This window comes from Oryx dammah, unplaced genomic scaffold (genome assembly GCF_014754425.2).
Source record: "Oryx dammah isolate SB20612 unplaced genomic scaffold, SCBI_Odam_1.1 HiC_scaffold_13, whole genome shotgun sequence".
In the NCBI taxonomy this organism is placed as follows: domain Eukaryota; kingdom Metazoa; phylum Chordata; class Mammalia; order Artiodactyla; family Bovidae; genus Oryx; species Oryx dammah.
The window spans coordinates 9,605,947-9,633,508 of NW_024070197.1; the positions used below are offsets into that span (position 1 = coordinate 9,605,947).

At 53.9% G+C, this 27,562-nt stretch overlaps 1 protein-coding gene across 2 annotated transcripts; it reads right to left on the minus strand.

The window, feature by feature from the left end:
• Window positions 1-1,905: 1,905 nt before the first annotated feature.
• Window positions 1,906-26,258, minus strand: KASH5 (KASH domain containing 5). Of its 2 annotated transcripts, XM_040252298.1 has the most exons (20): window positions 26,082-26,215; window positions 24,352-24,489; window positions 21,025-21,129; window positions 20,419-20,605; window positions 19,903-19,967; window positions 18,660-18,726; window positions 18,244-18,405; window positions 17,845-17,962; window positions 17,466-17,516; window positions 11,411-11,488; window positions 11,097-11,153; window positions 10,584-10,643; window positions 9,778-9,842; window positions 9,526-9,613; window positions 9,135-9,254; window positions 6,804-6,862; window positions 5,042-5,087; window positions 3,526-3,590; window positions 3,323-3,442; window positions 1,906-3,223 (listed from the first exon to the last, which is right to left on the minus strand). In XM_040252298.1, exons 2-20 carry the CDS (start codon window positions 24,392-24,394, stop codon window positions 3,085-3,087), a joined length of 1,695 nt encoding a protein of 564 aa, XP_040108232.1. In that variant the 5' UTR covers window positions 24,395-24,489; window positions 26,082-26,215; the 3' UTR covers window positions 1,906-3,084. The 2 variants fall into 2 exon arrangements, with proteins under 2 accessions (XP_040108232.1, XP_040108231.1); XM_040252297.1 differs by lacking the exon at window positions 3,323-3,442 and having other exon boundaries at window positions 26,082-26,258.
• Between the last annotated feature and the right edge of the window lie 1,304 nt (window positions 26,259-27,562).

Genomic DNA, 27,562 nt, shown 5'->3' on the forward strand with positions numbered 1-27,562 from the left:
AGGCTCCCCGAAACCCAGTTGTGTGGTATTGGGAAGGGCTTCTAACCTTTCAGCTCCCTTTTCCTCATCTATTGTAAGACTTAAACCAGATATACAATTAGAAGACTTAAGTGTAGTGCCCTTCTGGAAGCAAAATGTATTATCATAAAAGGGTTTCTGAGGATTCCCTGGTGATAATGTTAGGACTCGACGCTTTCACTGCTGGGGTGGGTTCAGTCCCTGGTAGGGAACAAACATCCCGCAAGCCACGCGGAGCGCAACCCCACCTCCCTCAAAAAAATAGAAAAGGCCTTTCTTGCAGCAGCCTGCAGCAGTTTCTGCAGGGTGTTGTTCTAACTGCGCGACTCCCAGATCCGGGTGCCAGTCGGGACGGGAGGAGAGAGGAGAAAGGAGACAGGAGACAGGCTCCAGGAGGCATGGGACGGAGGCGGGGAAACATCTGGCCCACCCGTGAAGGAAGCAAGGAAGCAGCAAATCAGAATCTGCTCCTCGCTTTTTTTGTCTGTCTCTGGAGGCTCCGCTGGCCCTTCAGTCTTGCCCCTCAGTGGTGACCATGGCAACCCACTCCCCTAACCGGACGTTGAGGGTTCTGAGTTGTCCTCTCGGGGCAATTCGCGCGGACCGCGCTCTGATTGGTCTTCATAAGAGAGGAGCTGGGCACGTCATCGTGGGGAAGGGGGCGGGGCTGGCACTTTGTGATTGGCAAGTTCTCGGGTAATTTGCATTCCGAGAGGCGGATCGCGCCCTAATTGGCCGTTAGGCTGTGGGGTGGGGCCTATTTCCCTGTTACTCAGAAATACTAAGCAATGAATAACCGTATTCCTGGTGGCTCAGTGGTAAAGAATCCCCCTACCGATACAGTAAATGCAGGAGACCTGGGAGATGCGGGGTCGATCCCTGGGACAACCCACTCCAGCATTCTCACCTGGAAAATTTCATGGATAGATGAGCCTGGCACGCTACAGTCTATGGGGTCGCAGAGTCAGACATGACTGAGCATGCACATGTCACAAAACCAAGGAGTTGGCCAAATTTTACAGACTCTGGCAGACTGAGGTAATTTCCCCAGGTCGTCAGCGCTAGGAAAGGACAGAATAATAACTGGAACCCAAATATGTGCAACTTCAGAAGTCTGATCATTCTTCTACTTTCATGGAGAAATAGAATTAAAATGTCATGAGGAGGCTTATCTTCTGTTTGCTGAAGGGCTTGGTAATTGTGTCTTGTTGGATCCTGGCCTATGCTCTTTCTGTACTTTCTCCTCCCCAGATCTCTTTCCTAGCATTTGAGGCTTTTCAGAGAATGGTGCCTGGAACCTCTTTCCTTCTCACACTACTCCCCTCTCCTCAGGAAATTTCAGCAATCTCCACGCTTCAATCACCATCATAGCTAGTAATACCCAGACTCAATTTCCAGACTAAGAGCTCAAGGTTCAGGGCTCCAGCCTTCTTGGAACACTCCACCCCACATGAGCTCAGTGTCCCCCGAAACCCACTCCTTCGCATGGGGTCCCCATGTTGGGAATGGCTCCACTGCCCACCAGTCACTGGGTCACATGCCAGCCCTTGCTTTCCCTCTTCACTGTCTGTCAGGCCTGGCGCTGTCCTTCCTGCTCTACCACTCTCTGCCCTGCACTTCTTTCCATCCACTTACCCACCCCAGCTCAGGCCTCATGCCCTCCTATCTTTTCCCTGCTTCCTGCCTCCAGCTTCACTCCATTATCCATCCCCTGTACAGGCTCAGGCAGTCCCTTTCCCACCTAGAGTTGATTCTGCCTCTTCTCTGATCAGAGCCCTTTCTCGGACACTTGGCAGTACAGCTCAAGCTGGTGTTCAAAATGCTTAATGGACTCTTGTCTACCTATTTTACTTCTCATAACTCTAAAGCATCAAATCCATCTCTGGCTTTTTTTTAATTCAAGCAACATAGTGCTGTCTCTATGGCTTTCTGCACACAGACAAGTTTTCCATCCACCTGGTCATTACACAATTCATTTTTTCCTCTGCCTGGGATACCCTTCGCTGCCTCTGCTCACTATAACCAACCTTATCCATCTTTAAAGATTAAATGCAAAATTTGTCCCATATTTGGAAAGAAATCTCTAACTTTCCAGGTGGGGTTAGGTGCTTTTTCTGAGCTCTCATAGAGCCTGAAGCCACCTCTACCACGGTCCCTCCCTTGCTCAAAGCTCTCCTGAAGAAGTCTCTGCGGTGCTGAAACTGCTTTCTATCCTGACCTGGGTTTTGCTTTCACGGGTGTTTACATGTACAATAATTTATCCAGCTGATATTTGGGATTTGTCCATTTATAACTGTATGTCAGTTACAGCTTAATTACAAAGTAAATAACCAAAAACAAGTAACAAAACATCCCCAAACTCCTCATCCTCAGGAGAAAAATCAACGCTCTTCAGCCTGGCATTGGAGGGTCTGTTTTCCTGTCTTGTAAGATCTAGCCATGGCAAATAGATGGTCACTAAGAATGAGCTGAATGAATAAATGGCACATCCTTTCCTGCTGGCTGTTGGTGACATCTGCGTGTGTGTGCGCGTGGTAGCCCACATCTCGTTCTCCCTCTTTCTGCCAGGAGTCTCCCAGCTGCCCTTACAGCGAGGAGTGGTCATGCCAAACAGTTCTGGCCAACAAGGCAGAGTCTGCTGCTGGCTCTGGGAAGGCTATAGCTTTCCTTTATAAAAAGGAAGGGATGTGTGTCCCCTTCTCCCTGCAGACATCACTTATGAAGCTACAGTGTCATCTCCTGAGCACAAGGGAAGGGCCAAGAGAGGTAGAGAGAATTACAGCACTCTGTCCCAATGCTGTGGAGACTGAGCTGTGGGCTGACAGCTGCCCTTCTTCAGACTTGGTTTGTGAGGAAACTATAACCCCTAGTATTTTGCTATCATTAAAGAACCAAGAGACTGCACATAAGAACCCAGTACAGAGGTGTGGCTCCTGGAGCACTGTATGTGGGGGCCTGACAGTGGGATAATCCCAAGTCACAGTGGCACGACCACGGGAATCACAGTAGAAAGAGCCCCAGGAAGTCACCGCAACTAGACACTGCTCTGCAGGGGTGGGGCATGGCTCACACTGGAGGAGGCTGGAGGTAGCAGAGCTGGAGCTGGGGCCACGTGGGGGGCGGGGACTGGCCCAGCAGCAGGACGGAGAGCAGCAGCAGCAGCAGGCCCAGGAGCGGCGCCGGGATCAGGAGGTGCTGGCTGACCCTGCGGGGAGGCGGCACAGTGCTCGGTGGCGCCCTGGGGAGCCCGTGGTGTCCAGACGTCTGACCACCACCCTCCTTCTGGAGATGCTGTGGCGTGCACCTGAGCCGCTGGAGGCGCAGGGGGCACAGGCAGAGCTGGCCCCAGACCGGCCTCCTGACTGGGACCAGCTCCCTCACCACGGGCACCAGGGCTTGCTGCAGCTCTGGTTCTGAGGGGCTGCTAAGGAGAAAGGAAGGCAGGGCAATGGTGTTGGTCTTCCCCTCGGGCCCCAAGTCCCGTCCCAGGCCCCTGCGTTCCGCTACCTCTCAGGAGGGTTTCTGAGGATGTCTCCAGGGTGTGAGTCTTCTGGATGGATGGGGAGGTCCACCTGGAAGGACAAAGGCGACAAACGGTCTCAGGTTTGCTGGGCCAGGAGAGGAGCTCCAGTCAGCCCACTGGACAGAAGTGCGCACACAGAAGGGGGCGGGACACAGTGGTTCCGTGTGAGAGCCTCCCCAACACACACTGCTGCGCTGGGCTCCCAGCTCTGCCAGTTTCCTGCCGCGTGGCGCTTGCACGTCACCCCACCTGTCAGGCCCCACTTTCTCCATCTGCCAGACAGCAGTGATGACAACGCCCACCTCAAAGAGGTGAAGTGGAGAATGAATGAGAGAATGTGGGCAAAACCTAAACTGTCAGGAGGTGGGCTTAGAACAGCGCCTGGTGGACAGCACCCAGTGACTATGTGAGCTACTCAATATTATTTCCACTTTCTGTCTGATTCTGGAAGCACCCAAGCCCCCTGAGGTCAAAGACTCTGTCTCCTCCAGGAACCCTGGCCTGGGCCTAGTGCAGCATGGACACTCCTTGGGTCCATCTTCCTGCCCTGCACCAGGCCCAGCAGGTATTTTAAGATTAAAGCCCCCAATACTCCTTACTTTACCACGTCACCCGCCATGTGTTTCTTTTTCCCTGTGTCTTTCTGAAAGGGTATCCCCTCTGTAGATCTCAGGCTTTTTCAGGCATGCCTGTGGTCTGTGGGTGATGACTATGGCAATAACAATACAATAATAAACAAGGAGTTAAAGCAACACCCCAGTCTCAGCCACTGTCTTCAGCACTGTCACCTACTGTGTGTCTGTTCTGTGCCAGGCACTTTATGATGCAATCCTTAACCTTCATCCCCACCCTGGGAGCTGGGTAAGATCGTCGTCACACTAGCCATGAGGAAGCTGAGGTGGGCCCCAGTCTCCACGGACGGGAGTGTGGTGTGGTGGGAAAGAGGTGGGCCAGGGAGAGCATCTTGGTCAGCGTGGACCCTGAAGAGCCCCAGGTGCCCAGAACGGAAGCTGGCACACCTTCTGGCTTCTGACCTCACCACGTTTCCTTCCCCGCCTTCCTCTGCCTGAGAACCAGGATTGTCACCTGCCACTTTGAGGAGCAAAGGAGCTGCTGTGTGTGGTGCCGGCAGGGCAGCTATGACAGATGCGGTGCCCCAGGAGTTCTGGGCTGGCTGGGGAAGGTCTGGCTCTTCCGGAGTGTGGGCATACATACGTGCGCATTTCCGCAGTCCGGGGGTGTAGCCACGTCTGTGGCGTAGAGGCTGTGGCCCCATGTGCAGTGTGTGTAGGGGGGGTCCCCTGGGAACATTCTAGCTGCCCACTTGCCTGAAGCCTCCCTCTACAGCACCGTCTGCTCTCATTAGCTACAGCGAGGGCATTGTTAACTCTCGGCCAAACGATTTTTCTGTCTGGGGGTGTGGGCAGGGGCTGGGGAGGAGCTTTGACTACAGAAGCCTCATCTGAGGGCCTGGAGTGAATGGTGCCGGGGACTGCCTACCACGACCTGGATCTCTGCTCCGTCCTCTTCCTCTCTTCTGGGCAACCTGGGGCGACAAGAAAGTCACTTCAAGAATCTGTCTCCCCTGCCTGGCTCCCATTCACCAGCTGTGTGGCAGAACCTTTAAAGCAGGGGGTCTTCACGTACATGGACCTGGAGGGTGCCCTGGAGCCCCGTGAGCAGACTGTTTCGTGTAGGTTAGCATCTGTATTTTTTCACCAAATTCCCCAGAGAGTCTGTGTGTGACCCCTAAAGGGTCAGGGGCCCCTCCACCTTATTGGTTTTCTTAGCTGCTCCTTTCCCAGCAGGTCCCCCAGGTCCCCTGTCCCAGCTTCCTGCCTGGTGGGTTGGGCCATGCTCAGGGAGTCTGGGTCTCATTGGGTCTTCTTTGAGAACTGGGACTCCAGCTCAGGCTTCCCTGACTCCAGAACTCAACTCTGTGGACCCCACCCCCATCCCAAGTCATTTCTCTTAGGTGTGCAAGCCCCAGCCTCTGTGCCCCCCGTGGTCACAGCTGCCCGAGCCCCTGAAACAGGCGCCTCTCTGGGGACTCAAGACATAAGCTGCCCAGCCCCAACGTTCCTTGGAGGCTGAGATGTCTGCACCACCCATCACCACCTTCACTGGGGACCAGGGACCCAGTGATCCAGCCTTAGCCACCAGTTTCAGACCCAACACCCTCAGGATACAGCTGTTTCCTCAACTCCAATCAGTAAGGCACCCAGGCTCATAGGCCCCCAGCCTCTGGTCCAGTCAGATAACCAGCTGTCTGATCCCCTGGGATTTCTACGGTGGGGTGGGGGTGGGGGGCCCAGCCCCTCTCAGTATCTGAGCCCCACAGGACTCACCACTTCCCTCACTCCCGGCTTCCCACTTTGTGGACCATACTGCTCTCCTCTGCCCTAGGGAGACTGGGAAGCCCAGCCTCTACACCAGCCCTGGTCCCCGCTGCTGCTCAGCGCTCTTCTTTCCATTCCCTGGTGACGCAGGGGGAGGTTACAGCGCCGGGGGGGGGCCCCCATCCCGCCCAATCTCAGCTTTCTCAGACAACTCCAATTAGAGGCCATAGCAGGCAGCCTCATTAGTTGTCACAGCCAGGAGCCTGAAAGAGGGGAGGAGGGAGAGAGAGGCCCTGCAGGGAGGCAGAGGCCCCGTGGAGGAGGGTGGGCCCAGACATCCGGTGCTTTCCCTATCTTTGGAAGCTGCACATAAGGCTCATAATAGTCGATTAACAGTCACAGGGCGCGGGATTGCCCCATCCCATCGCAGAGTAACTAAGCGAGGATCTGAACCCAGGCTGTGTGATCACAGAGACCCCAGGGTCTCCCAGCTGTCTGAGTGCTCTGCTGGGGCACAATCTGGGTCTCATTTGCCCCAGGGCTCCTTGGGAGCCTTGGAGAAGTGTGTTCAGTGACAGTGACTGAGTGAGCTGTCCCATCCGCCTGACGACTGTCTTCTTGCCTAGGGGTCTCCTATACGAATACCACTCCCAGAGGACCCCAAGCAGGGCCTCCTTCAAGTCTTCCCCCCAGGAGGGGTCAGGGTCTAGATGTCCTCCTGAACTACCAGGGTCTGGGAGTAAGGCTGGTCTGATTTATTCTGGTCCGCAGGCCAAGGATCGCCTCTGCGTGAGCGTGAGCGAGGGGCCCAGAGGTCACGCCTTTGCGTAAGCCTCCCCTGGGGCTCTTCCAGGCCTGTACTCCAGCCATCTCAGAGTCACCCCGGGGCAGAGGGATCGCTCAGGGAGGACCAATCTCCTTACCTCGTGGATGGCTCCTCCCTTCCTTCCTGAGGCTGCGCTGACTCTTCCTGCGAGTTTCTCTGTGGGAAAGAAAAGCCTAGGTATCCTGGGCTTCCCCACCAACTTCTAAAACCGGCCCTTCTCCTGGGCTCCTCTCAAGGGTGGCTCTACCTTCCCTCCAGGGGCAGGAGCCCGAAAGTGGACCAGTAGTTTTCCTTTGGGACCAGGAATTCAGGCCCCCCTGTAAACTTCTCACACTCCCAACAAGCCTCTCATACTCATCTGGGCCCCAAAGAGGCTCAGCATTTCCCTTCCAACCCCCTTCTCCTCCCAGGTTCCCAGTCGTGGGCACCCAGGTCCCCCTCCATTTTCTCTGAAGACATCCAGCCTTGCCTGTGGACTCAACCACCAACTAGACACCTTTCTAAATGCATCACTGAGCTCCACCCTTGTGCACCCACTACCCCCAGGGCAGCACCTCCCGTCCCTCCGGATGCTCACCTTAGGGGGTCACAAGGTAGGTTCAGCGTCTTTCTGTCTAGCCCTTTTCCAGAACCCAGAGCTCTTAGCCCCGTTGGTGAGTTGGCAGCTCTGTCTCCCCTGCCTAATTCTCACTGCCTGTCCCGTTTTCTCCATCCCAAGGCCCTGGCCTGGCTCCAGCTTCATCCTCTAACTCTGGACCACTGCCCCAGCCCCCTCCCTGGCCTTCCAACCTCCCATGTGGCCCCAGAGGGATCTTTCTGTGCAGTACATCCAGAGCTGACCTGCCCCTCCCCACGCACAGCCTCTCAGCCTCACTGGCAGGGAATTCCTTTCATGATCTGGCCTCACCTCATCTCTGGCTAGTCACTCCCAACTGCCCTCTACCTTCCAAACGTGTTATGTGGTTTCACGCTCCCATGTCCTCTCCGCATACTGTTCCCACTGCCTGGAAGACCTCTCCTTTCTCACACCACTTAACTTCTCTCTCTTATTTCTTCAATATAAACTCAAGCGTCAGTTTCCCTGGGATAGCTCCTATTCCACACAGGTACTCCCTTCTCTGGGCTTCCCCAGGGCCCATCCCCCAACCCCCTAGCACACAGATCATCCTGCACTGGGATGGCCCATTTTCATGATCTATCAGGTCCTGAGCCCCAAGGGGTCCCCAGGACCCAGTGCAGGCAGTACGCAGAGGCCTGGCTCAGTCTTCCCCTCCAGGAGGCATCTGAGAGCTCTCAGCGGAAGTTGTAATGTACACTTGTGGGGCTTCCTTGGTGGCTCAGCAGGAAAGACTCTGCCTGTCATTGCAGGAAACACGGGTTTGATCCCAGATCCGGGAAGACCCCACATATGGAGGAGCAACTAAACCCGTGTGCCGCAACTACTGAGCCTGTGCTCCAGAGCCTTCTTGCCCTAGAGCCCATGCTCCACAACAAGAGAGACCACTGCAATGGAAGCCCACGCACAGCAACTAGGGAGTAGGCCCCCACTTGCCTCTGCTAGAGAAAAGCCCTCGTGGCAATGAAGCCCAGCACAGCCAAAATTAAATATAATTTTTAAAATGCATGCTTCTCCTGAGGGACGCAGCTGTGCTCCCCACAAGCTGTGTGATCTCTCTCTGAGCCTCAGTTTCCCAAGAATAACAGGGTGAGGGATGAGGGCGCCTACAGCCTGCAGAGACAGTGGGAGAGGGCAGCGAGGAATCCAACAGAAGATTCTCTCAATTCAGAGAAAAAGCGAACAGAGAAACTGTCTCTTTCAAGGGTGGTGAGCAGCTAGGAAGTAGCATGATTTTCAAGACAATAAAGCATTGTTTACAGAACTTTTAGCAATATTTTCTTAAAAAAAAAAAAATCCTCCCATCACTAACAGATTACAAATCTCACTTTTCAACTGTGAACACTGAATACGAGCTGTCTTCATTGGTTCAAATGAGGTTTGAAATATTGTTCAGGTAGCTACAGATGATGGCTATTGTTGGATTCAGGATTACATAGTGGGCTTGTTAAGTTTTTTCTTAAAGGTGACTTGTATTCAAAAGGTAAATGCTTAAAGTACCTACATGGTATCAGGAAGAACAATTCACTTCCTCCCTTCCCACCTTGTAACATTTTAAATAAGGTGATTCCGGACAGTGTTTTTGAAATCACCGCCACCCCCATGAAATCTGCATGTTTGGTTGGCTCACTTCCACACCAGCAGGCCAGTCCCTGGAGGGCAGGGGTGGTGTCCTGTCTGGCCAGGGGCTCTGAGGCCAGCACCCAGCAGGCCCTCAGTCGACACCTGCCTATGGGATGGGGTACAGTGAATGCGTCCCGGGCCCCGCTCCAGCCCCTGGACCCAGCAGTCTCAGGGCCCTCCCGTGCTCACCTGCCCCTCAGCGGGGGTTTCAGGAGGAAGCTCATCCTCCCCATCCATCTCACTGACCACCTCCTCCCATGGCCACACTCCACACAGTGGGCTGGAGAAATCGACGGCTGTCTCTTGTTTCTGAGGCCAGGGAGAGGCCAGTGAAGGCCGAGGTCAGGGGTGGCATGGAGATGGGCTGAGGCATGAGGTTGGGGGCAGGGTGAATGATATGAGGGTGGCTGGGGGTCAGCGGGGCAGCACCCCAGCTGGGGAAGGGTTTGGTGCCTGGACCAAGGACTGGGATAGGGATGAGGTTAAGGACCGAGGAGGTCCTGGGGTAGGGTGAGAGTCAGGGCGGGGTCAGAGTTGCCGCTGGTGGTGGCTTAGGGTGTTCTGGGGGTGTCAGGCCCACCTGCTGAACAGCCTGGATCTCCACACCCAGCGACGGTGGCAGCAGGTTGGTGCAGTCCGCTCTCCTCACCTGGGCCCCTTCAGATAACCTGGCCACAGTCAGGAGGGAGAAGGCTGCCTCCATGCCCAACCACCTGTCAGCCAGCCTATGCTGAGGCTACTGCCCTGCCCACCTTGGGGCTGGACGCCACGGTGGGGGCTCCCTGTCCTTGGGCTCCCCTTCTGCTTCCTCCTCCCCCGTTGTTCTACTCACTCATCCAGCCCCTCCTGGGTCTGACTCAGCTGCTCCTCCAGGTGGGAGATTTCCAGCCTCAGTTCCTGCAAAGGAAGGAGTGAGGGACCCCTGGCTCTGCCTTTTCCCCAGCCCCATGACTGGGCTCCTCTTCCAAGGCCAGGTCCACTCCTTTGACTTCTTTGGGATCCTCCATACACATACAGACAAGGAGAGAAGGGGAAGAAACAGTAGCAGAAACTTAGGAAGCCAACGAGAGGTAAAGAGCAACAGGAACCCAGAATGTAACCTATCGGTCAGGAAAAGTAAGAAAAGGAAAGCAGAGATGGAAACATATGGGAAAGTGAGAGACACACATAGGGGACAGGGAGGCCTGGTGTGCTGCGATTCGTGGGGTCGCAGAGAGTCGGAAGCGACTGAGCGACTGAACTGAACACCCCTATCACACACAGATGGGGTGCAAGAGACTCTGAAGACAAGGGACAGAGAAAGGAGTCACCCCAGGAGACAGAAGAACTGATCCAGAGAGCGGCAGAGACTGAAACTAGCCAGGCAGAGATACAGAAATAGGAGCAGGGCAGATGCTGTGAGAAATCACCCATAGAGAATGAAAGTGGATGGGAGATAGAGATACAGAGAGAGGAAGGACAGAGGGAAAGTGAAAATGCAGAGAGAGGGGGAGAGGGAGAGACGCACACAGTCAAGCAGCAGTGATGGTAGAAACAAGAGGTGGAGACTCGGAAAAAGATCATCAGACATAGAAGGAGGCAGGACACCCCAGAGATGGCAAAACAGAAGCGGGGCCTGTGGCCGGGCCACGGGGTTACCTGGGTTGTGGCTCTGTACTCCTCCAAGGTCTTGGTCAGGCTCTCCGCGTGGCGAGTGCGCTAGGAAAGCCCAAAGCTGATTGAGGCTGGGCTCAACCCACCAAAGACTCTGAGGTCAGGTCCGGGGGGAAAGGGGGGTTGGACGGGTGCGATGGGCTTGGGGGCAGAGCAAGACCTGAAGAGAGCACCAGCTTCCCTGGAAACCCTCTGACCTCTCTGGGCTGAGTCTCCAAGGATTAGAGTCTAGTATGCGTGCATGGCTAAGTCACTTCAGTCATGTGGACCGTGGCCCGCCAGGCTCCTCTGTCCATGGGATTCTCCAGGCAAGAATACTGGAGTGGGTTGCCATGTGCTCCTCTATAGGATCTTCCCGACCCGGGGACTGAAGCCGCGTCTCTTATGTCTCCTGTACCACTAGTGCCACCTGGGAGGCCCTGGAGCCAAGGAGGACTTTCCTTTGTAGACTTGGGGCAGGAGACACATCGAAGGCACATTTCCCTCCAGCCCACTCACCTCGGAGAGGATGGCGTCTCGCTGGCAAATGAGGTGTTCACACTCGTAGAGCTGCCGCTGCCAAGAAAGGAGCCTGTCCATCTGTCTGGCCTGCCCTCCCCGGCCTATCCCCCTCTCTAGAGCTCCTCTCCTCAACCTCCCTTCACATCTCTGGACGTCAGCTACACCGAGGGGGACTTCAGTGAGTTGCCCACTGGCCCTGGGGACCTCAGGGCTTCCCTGATCTCACCAGACCAAAGGGGCTGAAACTGGTGAGGCTAAAAACGGGCCTCGGGGAGGTAGGAAGTCGTCAAGGCACTAGGGAGGGGTGCCACCTTCAAGATGTCCTTCTCCGAGGCCAGCTCCTCACTCCTCCTCTTCACTCCATCCCGCTCGGCCAGGAGCTTCCCATTCTGGAAGAAGGGACCCTGGTCACGATCACTTCAGCAAATGGCCATGTTAATATTCAGAGAAGACATGTGCTGAGCACCTGATGTGCATCAGGCCTCATGCTTGGCACTCTTTTTCTTTTTTCTGAGCCTTTTAGATGTGGCTTTAATTATCCTTCAATGGCAGCCTTTCTAAGACTTTTTTTTTCACTTTTTATTTTGTATTGTATTTAATTGTATAGCCAATTAACAACGTTGAGACAGTTTCAGGTGAACAGCGAAGGTGAACAGCCATATACATGCATCCATTCTCTCCCAAACTCCACTCCCATCCAGGCTGCCACATAACATCGAGCAGGGTCCCATGTGCTATATAGTAGATCCTTGTTGGTTATCCATTTTAAATATAGCAGTGTGTACATGTCCATCCCAAACTCCCTAACTATCTCTTCCTCTATCCATCCCCCTATTCCCCGTGCTCAGCACTTCCTAATGTTTCAGCCCATTTAATCCCTCCAACAATCCTATAGGATCTCAGCTCTGATTTGCAGATGAAAAAATAAAAACAGCTGTAAAAATGGAGCTATGATGGGATACATGTGAGGATTAAATGAACTAATAATTACTGCTAACATTTACGTGGCACCTTGCCAGTGTTAACTTACTTCTGTGCCCTCTTTTAAAGATAAAGATGAGAGTTCCCTGGTAGTCTAGTGGTTAGGATTTGGTGCTTCCACTACGGTGGTTTGGGTTCAGTCCCTGGTACAGGAACTGAGATCCTGCAAGCTACGAGGTGTGGCCAAAATAGATTAAATAAAGATAAAAATAACTGACTCACAGAAAGACTGAGCAACTTTGCCCAGGTATATAGATGGGAATTCATGGAAATACATGTTTAATATATGTTAATGAACACAAACACATTTAGAACAATGCCTGGCATATACCAAAATTTGGTGTTTTATTAAAAAGATATTGCTAAAACTTTGTATTACGAATTTTTAACCCACAAAAGTAAAGCTAATGGTGTGGTGAACCCAGAAATTCCCCAGTGGCCCAGTGGTTAAGACTGCACTTTCACTGCAAAGGCCTGGGGTTCAACCCCTGGTTAGGGAACTAAGATCCCACAAGCCGCTCGACTCAGCCAAAAAAAAAATTATGAACCCCCATTATTTGTCACTCAATTTCAGTAATTACATACATTTTTCCTGTTTGTTTCTTCTCTACGCACAAAGAGTTTGCTTTGCTTAACCAGATTATTTTAAAGCAAACCCCAGGCTTATTATTTCACCTGTAACTGCTCCAGCATTTGTATTTGCTACCTGAAGACTTTTCCTTTAGAAAGGACCACAATGCAAGGATCACTCTCAACAAAGTTAAGAATAACTCCTTCGTATCATCGCACACCCAGTGCTCTTTTTTGGTTTTGGTTGTCTCACAAATGTTTTCTTCACATTTAGTTTGAGTGAGGATCCAAACAAGCTCCACCATGGCTTTTGGTTGAAATGTCTCATTTCACCCGGCAGTGATTCCCCCACCTTCCCAATCCGGGCACTTTTCCAGGCCTTTCATTTGTGGAAGAAACCAGGTTATTTTTCCTGTAGAATTGCTTTACTGTGTTCTTGTTTCCTGTGCAGGGCCTTCTTCATGTTCCTCCTGCCTCATTATTTTCTATAAACTGATGGAAAGATGCAGGGCCTTGTTCAGATTTTTGTTCAATATTTTGGCAGGAAGATTTCATGGGTGCTGCTCTGCTATCTGTGTCAGTCAAAGCTATGGTTTTTCTAGTAGTCACATATAGATGTGAGAGCTGGACCAGAAAGAAGGCTGAGTGTTGAAGAATCGATGCTTTTGAGTTGTAGTGCTGGAGATCTCAAGAATCCCTTGGACTGCAAGGAGACTGAACAGTCAATTCTGAAGGAAATCAACCCTGAATGTTAATTGGAAGGAATGGTGCTGAAGCTGAACCTCCAATACTTTGGCCACTTGATACAAAGAGCCCACTCACTGGAAAAAAACCCCGATGCTTGGAAAGATTGAAGGCAAAATGAGAAGCGGGGGCGGGGGATGAGATGGTTAGATAGCATCACCGACTCAATGCATGTGAATCTGAACGAAGTCTGGGAAATAGTGGAGGACAGAGGAGCCTGGCGTGATGCAGTAATGCAGTCACAAAGAGTCAGACATGGCTTAGCAATTGAACGACGACGTTCAACATCGCCGAACAACAATGGCACAATAACAATGCCAACAACAATGGCACATCTGTGTCACCTGTGCCTTTCAGGAAGAATGTCAAGTCTGGCTGTCCCAACTAGTCATGTTTACACTGTCACTATCCCCTATTTTACAGAAGAAATTAAGCAGTGTAGGGGCTAAGAAACTTGACCCAAGTTCACGTGGAGAATAAGGTCAAACTCAAGTCTGATTCCAAATCCTGCACCTTTAGCTCTCACTCTCCTCTGAAGCTTGGGTGAGAATGGGGAACCACCTTCACCCCTCATCTCAAGTTGCTCATCATTGGAGGTGGAGACTGACACAGAAGCGTATGATAATAATGCCTGAGTGAGACTCTGATGAGGCCTAGGACCTGGACCTTGTGGGAGCCCACAACCTCCTTGCAAAAACCCTCTGGGAGCTTTTCAAGGAGGTTGTGCTGAGGCTGAGTCCTCAAGGGAGAGGACAGTTATCTGGGAAAACAAGGGGACCAACAGAGGGCAGCTCACACCAGCCAAAAATGGGACCTGAGAATAAAATGGACCAAGTTCTGGCCTAGAGCTTCCAGGCACCAAAACCCTAGCAAGCTGCACTGAGTTGTTGTTGTTTTAATACTGATTTTTCTGGCTGTAGTGGGTCTTCACTGGTGCATGCCGGCTTTCTCCAGCTGTGCTGTGTGGGTTTCTCATTGCAGTGGCTTCTCTTGCTGTGGAGTACAGGCTCTAGGTGTGGGGGTTTCAGTGGTTGCAGTAAGTGGGCTCGGTAGTTGCAGCTTGCAGGCTCTCTAGTGTGGGCTCATCGTGGTGCAGGGGCTTAGTTGCCCAGAGACATGTGGAATCTCCCCAGACCAGGAATCGAACCAGTGTCTTCTGCATTTCAAGGTGGACTCTTGACCACTGGACCACAGGGGAAACCCTGCACTGAGTTTCTATATAAGGAAAGCATTTCGAAGCACAGAGGCAGTCAACTTTCCTTGGCCACACCTCTCCTTCTGGTGCCCCTGGGGAAATCAAGGCCAGCTCCTCCCTCACTCCAACCCAGCTCAGCTCCAAGTCTTCCATCAGCTGCCCTTCCTCCCTGTGTCTCAGCGGGCCTGGGCTGACAGGTGAAGGGCGGAGGAAGGACGGAGCCAGGAATGCTGTGTCAACATCTGTCCACCTGGCTGGGATTTGCAGGCTGGATCCTGGGCCGCTCGGCAGGGAACCTGGTTACTCAGCTGCTCTGGCTTCTTCTGCAGTAACCTGAGCCCCGCACCCTCTGTGGGGTCTGTAGGAAAGCTGAGTGTCTGAATGTCCCTTACTCCAGCATTATTCTGCTGTAACTTGAGAACTTGATCTATAGATGCTCCTTAGGCAGCTGCTCAGAGGGGAAAGGTAGGGGGAGGGAACCAAGAATAGCTGATTTATCGAGCGCCTAGGATGTCCCAGGTGCTGCTCAGAGCACTTGATCTGGCAGCAGGCCTTCTGGGCTGGAAGGAGAGACCATCGCTGACTGCCATTTGCCCTGCTTTCCTGGGGAGTCCACTCTCCACGGGGGTGGGGGAGAGGAGGTCCCAGCCCCAGGCTTAGAGGTGAATCAAGATGGAAATCTTAGCAGATTCCAGACACCCGGTTGGTCAGCTAACCCAGAGGCCATTCTCACCGCCTCTTACTTGCTTGCCTCCCACTGCAGAGACCCAGGTATGTCAGATATTATCCCAGCCTCTCTTGTCAAGTGATCCAGTGAGATGTAACAGAAGTTTGTTGCTGCAGGGGTGGAATGGGGATGCTCTGGGAAAAAATTTTCCTTCTGATGAATACAGAGAGCCACGAGAGGAGCATTTGTCCAGAGTGAGACCATGACGTCTGGAGCTGTTGCAGCCATCTGGGATCCTACGGCCACAGGCAGACAAACAAGTCCAGAACCTTCAAAACCTCTTGTTAGTTAATGTTCTTCATATTGAAGCTGCCATTTCTTTGGCGTTTTCTTCCCTGGAGCTGAAAGTAGTCCAGACCTATCAGTGGCTGTGTTACACGCCAGGGAATAGTTTGGCTATAATCATTTAATGTCTTCTTGGCCAATGAGATATGAGGGAGGTCCTGTCATGGGGCTTCAGGGAAAGTTTCTTTCTTTTTTTCTTTTTTTTAATTTTCAAGTTTTTTGTGGGATCTTAGTTCCCCGACCAGGGATTGAAACTGTGTCCCCTGAATTAGAAGTGCATAGTCTTAACCACTGGACTGCCAGGGAAGTCCCTCTCCTTATTCTTAAAAAGAAATGTTCTGGAAAGAACAGTCACATCCTGCCTGCAGCCCATGCTTCACACCATGGCAGCCGTCCCTCAGCAAGATTCTCACTGCCCTAACAGAGAGAATTTTCATGAAAGAGCCAAGGAACAATAGTGGAATACTTTTTGGTTTGAATGTAAAAGCCATACTACAGACATAGGCCAAAGAGATTTTGGGTAACTAATGAACAGATACCAGATGGAATGAGTGTCACTGCTTGGACTGGGCAGAGATTCTCAGGGCTGGGGAGTTCAGGCGAGTCAAAGAAGAGAAAAACAAAGTGAAAATGCCTTCAAGCCAGCCCCAAGTGACGGGTTACAGGCCTGGAGAGGAGGATGGATATAGTTGAACCACAGAACCTCTGGGACATCTGGAATCTGAGAGAGGTATTTCCTAGCTCAGTCTGTGAACCAGAAACATATGTGAGTAGGAAATAGAGGTGGTAGTGTGAGGAGTTAAAAGCATAGATGGCCCAGTGAGGCCCCTGTAGCCGCAAAGTCACAGGAAGGCAGTTAGACCTCCTCTGTGCCCCTACAAGGGTGTGGAGAACCCCCAGGGTATTCCTGGGTCGTGGGGTCCAAAGGAGGGCCACCACCATCACATGCAGTGAGGACGGTACATCCAGAGACCAGAAGGCGATGTCAGCCTCCCAGTGGATGCCAGCACGCAGTGGTGACTAAGGCTGAGGACCAGATGGGACAAAGAGCATCAGTCTTGTGACCAGCAGAGAGAACAGACATTGAGTGAGGAGCACTGAGGCGCTGCGTGGGTTTCCAGCAGCTTAGATGCCGCCTTGTGTGTGGGGTTTATTTCCCCCTAAAAGGACTGAGTGGACCCAGAATTAACTAAGATAATGTTTTCTGTCTCGGACAGAATGAGGCTTGAATCTGACCTGAGGCTGGACTGGGCGTATTTATGTTATGTGTGAGGTTCTGGGATAACAGAGGCCATTTAATTCCCACAACAATCCTAATGAATAGATACCCTTCTCCCCTGTTCTTACAGAATAAACCTATGGCTCAGGAAGGGGAGGTCACCCGCCTACAGGTTGTCTGTTGTGCAGGGATGGACTTTGAATCAGGGCTGACTGTAAGGCCTGTTTTCTTACCATCATAAAAAAATACTAATACATGAACAATAACAGCTAGCTTCTAGTGAGCTCTTCCCATGTGTCCTGCCTTGTGCCTCGAGCTGTAATAATCCCCTTGTTTAAATTTCACACAATCCAACCATGGAGATTCCGATATTTTGCCCTTTATCACAGATGAGGACACTGAGGCAGACAGAGAGGCAGACTGGCCCAGGCTTATGTCGGCAGCCTCACCAAAACCAGGAGTCAGCCCTGTGCCCCACACTCTTCTAGGCTGTAGTAGCCCTCACATGCAGCCATGTGACCTTCAGGGCCGTTCACACATTACTGGGATTCTGGGGTCTCCTTCACCAGACTGAAGGGTGTTTGTGGAGGCAGTGGGCAGGAAGATCCTGAGGACTGGGGAATGGGTGGGAGGGCCTCAGCTCACCTCTTCCTGCAGAGTCTCCATCTCGGCCACCAGACGCTGCTGCTCCTTTTCCTGACCGAGCCCAGAGAGAGAAGAAAGGCTACTTTTTGGGCCCCTCTGCCCCCACGATGCCCTTCTCCCACCCCTGGGAACAGGACACGGGTTGGGTCATGGAGGAGCAGGGCTGGGGGCACGGGTCTGAGGAGCCCTGCTGGCTCCTGCTGTCCCCTTTGTCATGAGGGATGGCAAGCATCCTCCTCAAAGTCTGGGGTGAGCAGGAAGATCTGAGGGAGCCCTGAGTGACCTTTGCCCTTTTCCATTCTGTAGTCAAGCTCTGTTGCTCAGACTCCAAGAAAGTGGGAAGAAGAGAACAACTTTGTACCCTTTGCCCGAAACCCACCATGTGCCGAGCCTGGGCCAGAAGGCTGCGGTTCTGTTCCTCCAGGCTCTTGGCCAGAGTCTTCAGGTCCTCCAACTCCTCATCCACGCCCCTGGCAAACTGCAGAGCCTGCTGGGTACTGGCGGGGGCGGGGAGGTAGGCCACAGGAGAGAGAGGAAGACAGAGGTCACAGAGGTAGATCCCCTCAGAGCAACAGAGAAATCTCAGAGCCCTGGAGAGAGGGTGACAGAGACCTACAGAGAGGGGCACAGAGACCCAGGGAGAAAAGGAGGAAAGACACAGAGTGGGCGACAGAGACCCAGTTTCTACCTCAAATACCAAGAAAGCGCAAGGGAACCTGGGCCTGTGGGCAGGTGGGACGTGGAGGGTGCAGGAGGGTGGACGTGGGGCCCGGCCTACCTGCGGAGCTGCTTGCGCAGGGCTGAGATCTCCTCCCCGAGGCGTGCGGACCCCTCTTCGGCTGTCTCCACACTGCGTTGCAGTTTGGCATTCTCCCCAGCCAGCCGGCGGTTGCTGAGCTCCAAGTCCTCCAGGCTGCTCAGTAGGTCGGCCGTGGCGGGCCTGGGGGCAGGGAAGGGGCAGGGTCACTGTCCGCAGCCCTGGCCTCCATTCCCCAGGTTGGGCAGGTGCCGGTGGCGGGGAGACGTGGCTCCTCTAGACAAACAGGAGACAGCCCTGTTCTCCCTGCACTATTAGCCCAGCCTGCTTCCCTCATCCACTCCCTGGAGGACCCTAGGCCCTAGGCCAGGCCCTGGGCCCTAGGCCGCTGGAGGGCATGGGCGGGGGGAGGGCAGGGAGAGGCTGAGGATAGGTACAACTCAGGTCTGGGGTCTTCGCCTCCGAAGCTCTCCAGATTGGCCGGATCCTCAACTTCTGGGCGTCCTGGAGGGAGACAGAGGGTGGTGGGCTCCCAGGGGACCCGAGATGTTAGCAACCCCTGGACTCCAGCCTTGGTCCTCCTTTGGCTCCCACCCTTGTGTTCACTCTGGGTGATCCCACCTGCTCCTAGGGCTGCATCCACCATCCAGAAAGCCTCTTGTTCATGGGCACCTTGAGCTCAGACTAGATTTCCCCGTGGGGCCCAACTACCCTACATTCATCATGCCTGACCCTGACCCTGGGCAGCATTCCAGCTGCCCTGAACCTTGTCTCTCCTCTCAGTTCCCGACTTACTCACCCAGCCCCTGGGCCGTCCTGGCGCCCTCCCTCCTCCTGCCTCAGGCCTCTCACCCTCTCCACCTGGACCCTCACCGAAGACTCCACCCTGGCCTCCAGACTCTCCCTCCTGTCCTTTCCCCATTCGGCCCCAAAGGGGTCTTTCCTCCCCTAGAGCTAACATCTCCTCCCCTTCTCACAACCCTCCCCTGACTGCCCCCAAGCCAGGCTGGAGGAGGTTCAAAAGAATGTTAAGAAAGCTCTATTTTTCGGTTTTTGTTTTTATAAGCCTGGAGAAACGTAACACCAGTAACACCAGCACTTTTTTATGGAGCGCCTTCTGTGTTGAAGGCTTTGGGGTAGAATGGTGAGCAAACCAACTGACAAAACAAGAGGGCAGGTAACGAGTCATGATCAGATGGCTACAGGGAAGGGATGCAGATCTGTGCTGAGGGTGCTGGAGAGAAAGAGACCTTCACTTGCGCCATCCCAGGCTTCCCCACCAGGGCTTCCCTACCCCAAGTGAAGGAGGAGGGAAGACATGCAAAGTTTAGGCTGAGAAAACAGCCTGAGCCCAGGCCAGGCAGGAGGTGGGGCAAGACCAAAGGGACAGAGGACGCAGGAAGTAGAGTGCAGAGAAGGGTGATGATGGTAAGAGGTGGGAGAGACCTCCGTGATACGGCTGGCATCAGGAGGAGGAGTTGAAAACAACCGTTGAGGGGGAAAAAAGCAAACCCCAAAGCTCAGGGCATGTGGGGAGGCAGTCATGGAGGTGCCTAGAAAGCTAGGTTAGAACAAATGTCTCTGGGGTCCGGCCCTATCTCCTGCTCTGTCCCCATGGGAAGTCCCCCCCACTGTCTGACCCTGGGCCTGCCTGCTTCATTCTATATATAGCGATCTCACCAGATGGCAGTTGCTGGGAGGTCAGGGCTCCCTCGAAGGCCGTCTCCTCTTCCAGCTCTAATCCCCTGTATCAAAGGGATGAGGCTTAGGGCCCCTGCAGCCACCCTCCCCCCCAATCCTGACCAGCCTCCGACAGGGGGTTGCGGGTGATGGGAGGAGGGGGCCAGGTCAGGTGAGAGCAAGCACCGTGGGGAGGAAGGTGAGGCCAGATGGCAAGCGCCTGGGGCCAGATGGAAAAGCAGGAGGGGCAAAGCCTGTGCTTGGAGGGGTGGGGAGGGGCCTCTGTCAGCCCCTCAACATCCCTCTTCTCCTCTCTCCAGCCCCTTTTATTTCTGCCCTCAGACCCTCCCCTCACCGCAACCTCATCTCTCCCCTCCTCTCTTCTCAGCCTCCTTCCAACCACAGCAGGTCCCTGTGCCCAAAGCGTGCTGGCTGCAGTAGGCAGGTACGAGCTTAGGTCTTAGGAAAGCTTTTCTGAGGGAGGCTGGGGCAGAAGATGGAGGTGCGGGGACCCACCCATCCAGCTGACAGGCAGTGATCCAGTCCCTCATGACCACCAGGAAGGTGTCCAAGTCCACGGTGGCCTGAGGGCCCTCCCCATTGGGGTCCAGGCTGCAGGCCAGTGTTTGGAGGCGAGCATCCTGGGGACCCTGTCCAGTCACGGCCTCCAGGTAGGCTAGCAGATGGGTCACAGCCACAGTGCCTGGGGACAGAGAGGCTGTGAGGGAGGCTGGGCTAGGAGAAGGGGAGGGGTGGGGACCATGGGCTGGGCTGGTGGCACCCCTGCACCGTGGCCTTTGGGCAACTCCTTCTTCTTCCCCCGAGTCAACGTTTTCACCTGGAAACGGGGCCCAGTCATCTGCACCTCAGAGCTGGACCAAAGAGGACCAGCTGAGCCCCACTAGGCCCACAGTGGCTGCCCCTCCCCCCTCCCCCAGGCTCCAAAGCCCCGCCTTCCTCTGCTTACCCTCCTCCCCCAGGTTTCCTCCCCTCGCTGCCCCCTATCCATTTCCTTCCTGAAGCTTCCCAGTCAACCACATCACCCCAGCCCATCCCTCTGTCTGTGGCTCCCCAGTTCTCAGCGCCCCAGCTCCGTTCCTTATTATTCCTTGACTCTCTGACCTGTTCTCTGGGGGTCACAAGCTTCGAACGTGGAGTTGAGTATTTGCTCCTCTAAGCTGAGCAGTGTCCCCAGGCTCCCGTCCTCTGCCTGGTCCCAGAGGTACACTGAGGAGACAAGAGGGCCAGCCCATCTGTGGGGAGGGGGACGATGAAGAACAAAGAGGGGCTCCTGCAGAGGGGAGGGAATTCATTCCAAGCTGCCTGGGGTTTGGGCTGGTGGGGGCCACAAGGTGAGGGTCTTCGAGTCACCTTCCCCATCCCCCGATTTGGGAATGTGGGCCCCCCCTCATCCTTCAGGCCAGGAAGTGCCCCCTGCTGTCTAATCCCTTGTGTCCAATTGGCTCACGCGCCCACAATACTGAACAAACCCTCTTATAGCCTTTTTTCCCTCTCTTCCCTGGCTTAGAGGGGGCGAGGGACAGAGAAGGATGAAGAAGAGAGGATTCTGGGAGAAGCGGAGGGTGAAGGGGGCCCAGGAGCCAGAACAATCCAATACCGCGCGGGCAGCCTGGATCGATCCCGCCTGCCCTCAGCATCTCCGGTCTCTCAGCCTGCCTCAGGGCTGGGTCTCTCCTCCCCACATCCCTGAGGCTGGCTGGCATCATCAGCGCCCACGGACTGGGGCCTGAAACAAAGGGGGATGGGACAATCCAGCCAGGGTGAGTGGGGGGGGAGTGGTTCCGACCTCAGAGTTCCAGCTGCAGGACTGTGGGCAAGTCTCTTTGCCTTCTGGAGCCTCAGTTTTCCCACCAGTAAAATGGGTGGATAGAGTGATCCTCCCCCTCCCTGGGGCTGGGAGGGTGAGGTCTGTGTAAGTGAAGAGCACTTCCTGCTTCCCACCTCCACACGCACAATGTGAACATCCTGGGGTCTGTCTGCTGCTGTATCCACTGTGCCCACACAAAGCAGCACTCAAAAAATGCTCCAAGATATAGAAGGAGCCTATACATTCTCCACCCTTGGACCCACTGGATCTTTCCCAGGGCTGGAAGTGACCGCTGAAGCTCCCTGCCCTGCCCCTGAACAGCTGGGTATAGCAGAGTGCAGGCTGCAAGGTCTGGCAGACTCAAGTGCAACGTGGGCAAGGGACTCAAGTCTCTCTGAGCCTCAGTTTCTTCCTATGGAAAATGCGTGGGTGGGTGGGTGGGGGTTACTTCCCTCCTAGAGAGGAGATAAGATATTAATAAAATCTGGAAGCTCGATAATAAAACTGAACACTTATTCAGCATTTACTAGGATCCAAGCCTCTTCTGAGTATTTGATATGAACCACAGTGGCTGCTATGATTACAAACCAGGATACTTAGGCACAGACAAGTGGGAAACTTGCCCAAGGTCAAGGGTTCTCTGTACTGAGTTAAAAATTTAGCCCCTTCGGGTTTGAACTTTGGCTTCTAGGGAACGGGAGCAGGACCTACAGTTAGGGGAGACGTGGTGCCCCCCTACATTATACAGGAGGACCCTGTGGCCCAGTGAGGTCGCTCAGGACTGCCTGGCTCCAGATGTCGTGGGATCTGAGGAGCTGCATGGATCTACAGCGCAGATGCGACCCTCAGCCTCCCGGGGCCCCTCAGGAAGATGTCACTCTGCTTCTCTCCTGTTCTCTTTCCTTCTCAGTGTCTCTATCTCTCTGTCTGTCCTGTCCTTTCTCCAGTTTTGTCTCCGACTCTTTCCATTCTCCTCCCCATCTCTTTGGCCCTCAAGTCCCACCTGCCTGTCTCCACGTCCTCCACCCCCATCTTCTCGTCTCTGTGCTGCTTCTCCCGTAACTCAGGGACTCTCCGCTCTCCAAGGCTTCTCTCTCCTTCTTCCACTGTCACTCTCTCTCTCTTTCCACCTCCTGCTTTCCTCAGTCTCCATCTCTCCTGGGTGTGTCCCTCCCTTTTCTCTGGGAGTCTCCCAAAGCTGGCTCAGCCTGCGGCCACAAGTTCCTCGGCGGCCGCACGCCCTCTGCTGGTGCACATGAAGTTTACACGTTCAGATGCTGGTCACTTGGTCAGCCTGCCCAGGTGTCTGCCTCCTGCCTTCCTATCTGGCAAGCCTCCTGAGGCCAGAGAGAAGACACTGGCTTTGAGGCTAGATGCTAGGAGCCTCTAAGAAAGGGGCCCTGTCTCTCCTCTAGAGTGGGAGTCTCCCTTGGCTCTCTCACTGTTTAGTAGATGAGTTTCAGAAAGGACAACCCAACATCTTCCTCCTGAAGCCACTTTCACACCCATTTGGTCTGTGTCCAGCTGATCATTCAAAAGTTAGTAACTGGGTTCCTATTATATGTCAGGTATTGCTCCCGAGCAGCATGATCAGCAGGACAGCCGACGGCCACAGTGATTCTTGAGACCTGAACAGTGGTGAGAGTGAGATGAGAAGCTCTATTGGTATAAAGTGGCTTCCCAGGTGGCTCAGTGGGTAAAGAATCCGCCTGCAATGCAGGGGACACAGGAGATGTGGGTTCGATTCCTGGGTCAGGAAGATCCCCTGGAGGAGGGCATGGCAACCCACTACAGTATTCTAGTCTGGAGAATCCCACGGTCAGAGGAGCCTGATGGGCTACAGTCCATAGGGCTGCAAAGAGTTAGACACGACTGAAGTGACTAAGCATGCACACACTCATGTCAGTGTAAAGTACATGTCAGATGTTGAAAACTTATAAAAAAAAGAATAACTTCAGTACATTTCTATACTGATTGTATGCTGAAAGGACACTGTTTTAGATGTATTAGGTTCAATAATACTAAGATTGCCATCCGTTTTGTCTTTCTTTTTAATTCAATGTGGCTACTAACAAAACTTAAAATTATTTGTGTATGAATATATATATATATATATATATATATATATATATATATATAGTTTGCATGTTGGCCAATGCTGCTCCAGGGACTGGGAAAACTGACCCTGCCCTGTGGAGCTCATGTTCTAGTCAGAGAGACAGAGTCTAAACAGATGAAGAGATGTCAGTCCTCTGAAGAAAAGGAAAGGAAAGGGGAGAGAGAGTAACAGGGCAGCTCCTTTACAGAAAGCAGAGATCTGCAAGAAGTGATGGTGAGTCTGTAGGTCACTGGAGGGGGTGCTGCAGGCAGGGGGCACACACATACAGAGGTTTCTATTCCTGCAGCTTGGCCTCCCCAGAACAAATAAGGTGTCCAGACAGGTGGGCACACAGCAGGCACTTCATCAAGGATCGTTTTCTGCATCCCACCCTGCCTCAAAGTGGAGGCTCAGCCACCGCAAGCCAGCTCTTCCAAGTCCCTGAGTCACAACCTGGTGCCCTGTTTACCCACTGCTCCCTCCCCACCCGCCCATGGGGACAAACAGGGGCCCAGTCACTTACTTTTTGCAGTGGGGCCACCTGCCTGGTCCTCTGGCATGTCCATGGGCCACCCTGGCTGCTCTGCAGCTGGTGGAGAAGCTAACAGCTCCCCTCCGTCACTGGAAGGGACCAAAAAGGGACTGGCTGCTCCCCAAGCTCCTAGAAGGACAAACAGGGGAATGGCCTCCTTAACCAGCCTCCTGAGGGTGGGGACCCGCCCTGCCCCTCCTGTGCCCCAGGCCATTCTGGGTTCTCAGAACCTGTTTGCCCACCCCTGTCTTGACCAGAGCAGCTTTCGCTCAGACCTGTTTTATGGATTGGAGATGTGGGCTGGGAAAATGGGGGCCTAAGGAGTGGGTGGCAGAGATCAAAGCGGGGCTGGTGGGTGGGGGTCATTCTCTCCTGCCACCCCTCTTCCCCACAGTTTGTCAAGTTCCCCAGCCCTGTCCCTCCTGCTCTATGATTCTCCCTTGTCCCCTCCTCTCCTTCCCTACAGCTTTGGTCAGGTCTCAACCTCCCCTCCTGGCTCCTTGGCCCAGCCTCTTCCTCAGCCTCCTGCCTCCAGTCTCCAGCTCCAGTCCATCCTCACAAGCGCTGACCTGCCCAGCCCCCGCACAGTGTTGTTCCATGGCTCCCAAGCACCCCAGGGACAGAGCCTAGCCCTTGGGCTTGATATTGAAGGCCCGGCTTGGCCTGATCCTACCTGCCTCCCCCACCCTCAAACCCACTTGCAACCCTGAACCCTGTGCTGTTGACCAAACTGGGCCGGCTCTTCCCACCTCGCCCTCTCTGCCTGGGACATCCTTCTTGCCTGCCCTTCCTGTCTTAGCTCCCACATCCCCTCCTCTAGAAACCGTTTCTGGGCTAGGTGATGTCCCTGGGTTCCCACACCGCCCTGGGCTACTTACATTCTCGCCCATCGGCCTGTATTTGGAACTGTTGGCTTCCTGCTTGAGTTTGAACCCTGTCTTTCTCCTGTTTCCAGCCCTCCCATGGTTCCCTAGTAACCTCAGGACTAACTACCCATTTGGGCTGGTGTGGCACAGAAGGGTTCCTGTAACTCCTGGCTTCTGGTCATTTTTCTCTACCCTGGCCAACCTCCAGGTCCCTCACGGCCCAGGGGAACTCAGCATCTTTCCTGGTTCTTCCAGGCCCAGGCTCCCAGCTCCTCTGGGGAGCTTCCCCTGAGTCCTGGGAGCAGTTAGAGGCTCAGACACTCTCTTGGAGAAGGCAATGGCACCCTACTCCAGTACTCTTGCCTGGAAAATCCCATGGACGGAGGAGCCCGGTAGGCTGCAGTCCATGGGGTCACTAAGAGTCGGACACGACTGGGCGACTTCACTTTGACTTTTCACTTTCATGCATTGGAGAAGGAAATGGCAACCCACTCCAGTATTCTTGCCTAGAGAATCCCAGAGATGGGGGAGCCCGGTGGGCTACTGTCTATGGGGTCGCAAAGAGTCGGACACGACTGAATCGACTTAGCAGTAGCATCAGCAGACACTCTCTTAGGGAGAAGTTTGACAGTATTTCTAGAAGATTCTGACACGATTTCAGGGGTCATCTACTAGATTACCTGGAGGGTTCCTTTCCTATCTTTGAGGAAGTTTGGTCAGGATTTTAAGACTTTTAACAAGACCTGGAAGGCCCTGATATTGGGGACTCTCTCCTAGGATTTGGGGGCTTGCCAGGATTTCGGGAGGGGCTCTGACACGGCTATTCTTGGGAGCCTCGCCACGGCCTGGGCGCACCTGGAGCCACGTCGCAGTGTTCCAGTCTCGGGACACAAATGAGGGCCACGAACGACAAACAAACGACAGTTGGGTCCTGAAGAGACGCGCGTGCGCTGTTCCCACCGGAAAAAAAAAGGTGCCAGAACGGGACCGGGAGCGCGCGAGGGGTCTAAGCCACGCCCCTCCCGGCCTCCTCCCCCGGACGCAGGCGCACACCGGGACGAGGCGCTCTCCCGTCGCTACGGTTACCCACGAGGCCGCGCATGCGTAGAACTGCCCGGGCGCGCCCCCACTGGCGGAGCGGGCGCATGCGTACTGGCTGAATCGATAAAGGCGGAAGAGATTAAGGCTGCTGGAAGGGCCCAAGGCTGGCGTCTTCTCTGCGGCCTCAAGCTTGGGTGAAATGGGCCCAGGCAAGGGAAACTTGGCCCGAGGGACCCTTTGTCCACCCCCCCACTTCTTATCAGCCACCAAGCCGTGTCTTTTTTGCCCTCTGTTCCGTGCCAGGCTGCCAGTCACCGTCACAATGATGACTGTCCTGTCTGTCGTACCTCACTACTCCCATGCCTTTTTTTGCGGCTCCAGTCACAATGTATTAATAGGTCCCCGAAGGATTCTTTCCCAAACGGTTTCATTCCTTCCGTTTAGGAAAGAGTAGAGGAAAGATAACCTCAGCTTTTCGAGCTAGAGAGAGGTGCGTGCTAAGCCACTTAAATCGTCTCTTTACTCTTTGCAACCCTGTGGATTGTTGCCTACCAGCCTCCCTTGTCTATGGGATTCTCCAGGCAAGACTACTGGGGTGGGTTGCTATGCCCTCCTCCAGGGGATATTCCCGACCCAGGAATCAAACCCGCGTCTCTTACGTCTCGAGGATTACATCCCAAATTGATCGCTTCAGTCGCTTCATTCGTGTCCGACTCTGCGACCCTATGGACTGTAGCCTGTCAAACTCCTAACGAGAGGCATTTAGGATAAAAGATGTCCCACCCGGGCTTCCCAGGTGGCGCTAGTGGTAAAGAACCCATCTGCTAATGCAAGAGACTTAAGAGATGCGGGTTTGATCCCTGGGTCAGGAAGATCCCTAGGAGGAGGACGTGGCAACCCACTTCAGTATTCTTGCCTGGAGAATCCCATGGACAGAGGAGCCTGGTGGGCTACAGTCCAAAGGGTCACAAAGAGTCGGACACGACTGAAGCGTGTTAGCATGCACGCGTGTCCCACTCACTTGGCTTCTTTGCTAGCCCAGACACAGAAATCATTTTACATTCTCCCATTTATCCCATCATCGTTCATCCAGCTGTTACTTCCTCAGAGAGTCCTTCCTCTGACACACAGTCTATAATTCAGACTCATCTCTCTTTTTTATTCGTCCTCGAGGCTCGTCTCTCCACCGTGAAATAGTCTGTATTTGTACACTGTCTTTGTCATCCCCTGCTGGAATGTGAGCTCCTAGCGGTAAGAAGGTTGTTGGGAACTAGAATATCCTTGGCCCAGGGTGG

What these genes read in the sequence shown, in the direction of transcription:
- KASH5 (XM_040252298.1), bottom strand. Translation starts at nt 24,394, where the DNA reads ATGGACATGCCAGAGGACCAGGCAGGTGGCCCCACTGCAAAAA. An exon ending in ACTGCCTGTCAGCTGGATGG is followed by an intron (nt 19,968 to 20,418) that starts GTGGGTCCCCGC and finishes CCTTTGATACAG; the next exon opens with GGGATTAGAGCTGGAAGAGG. An exon ending in CTCCCAGCAACTGCCATCTG is followed by an intron (nt 18,727 to 19,902) that starts GTGAGATCGCTA and finishes GTCTCCCTCCAG; the next exon opens with GACGCCCAGAAGTTGAGGAT.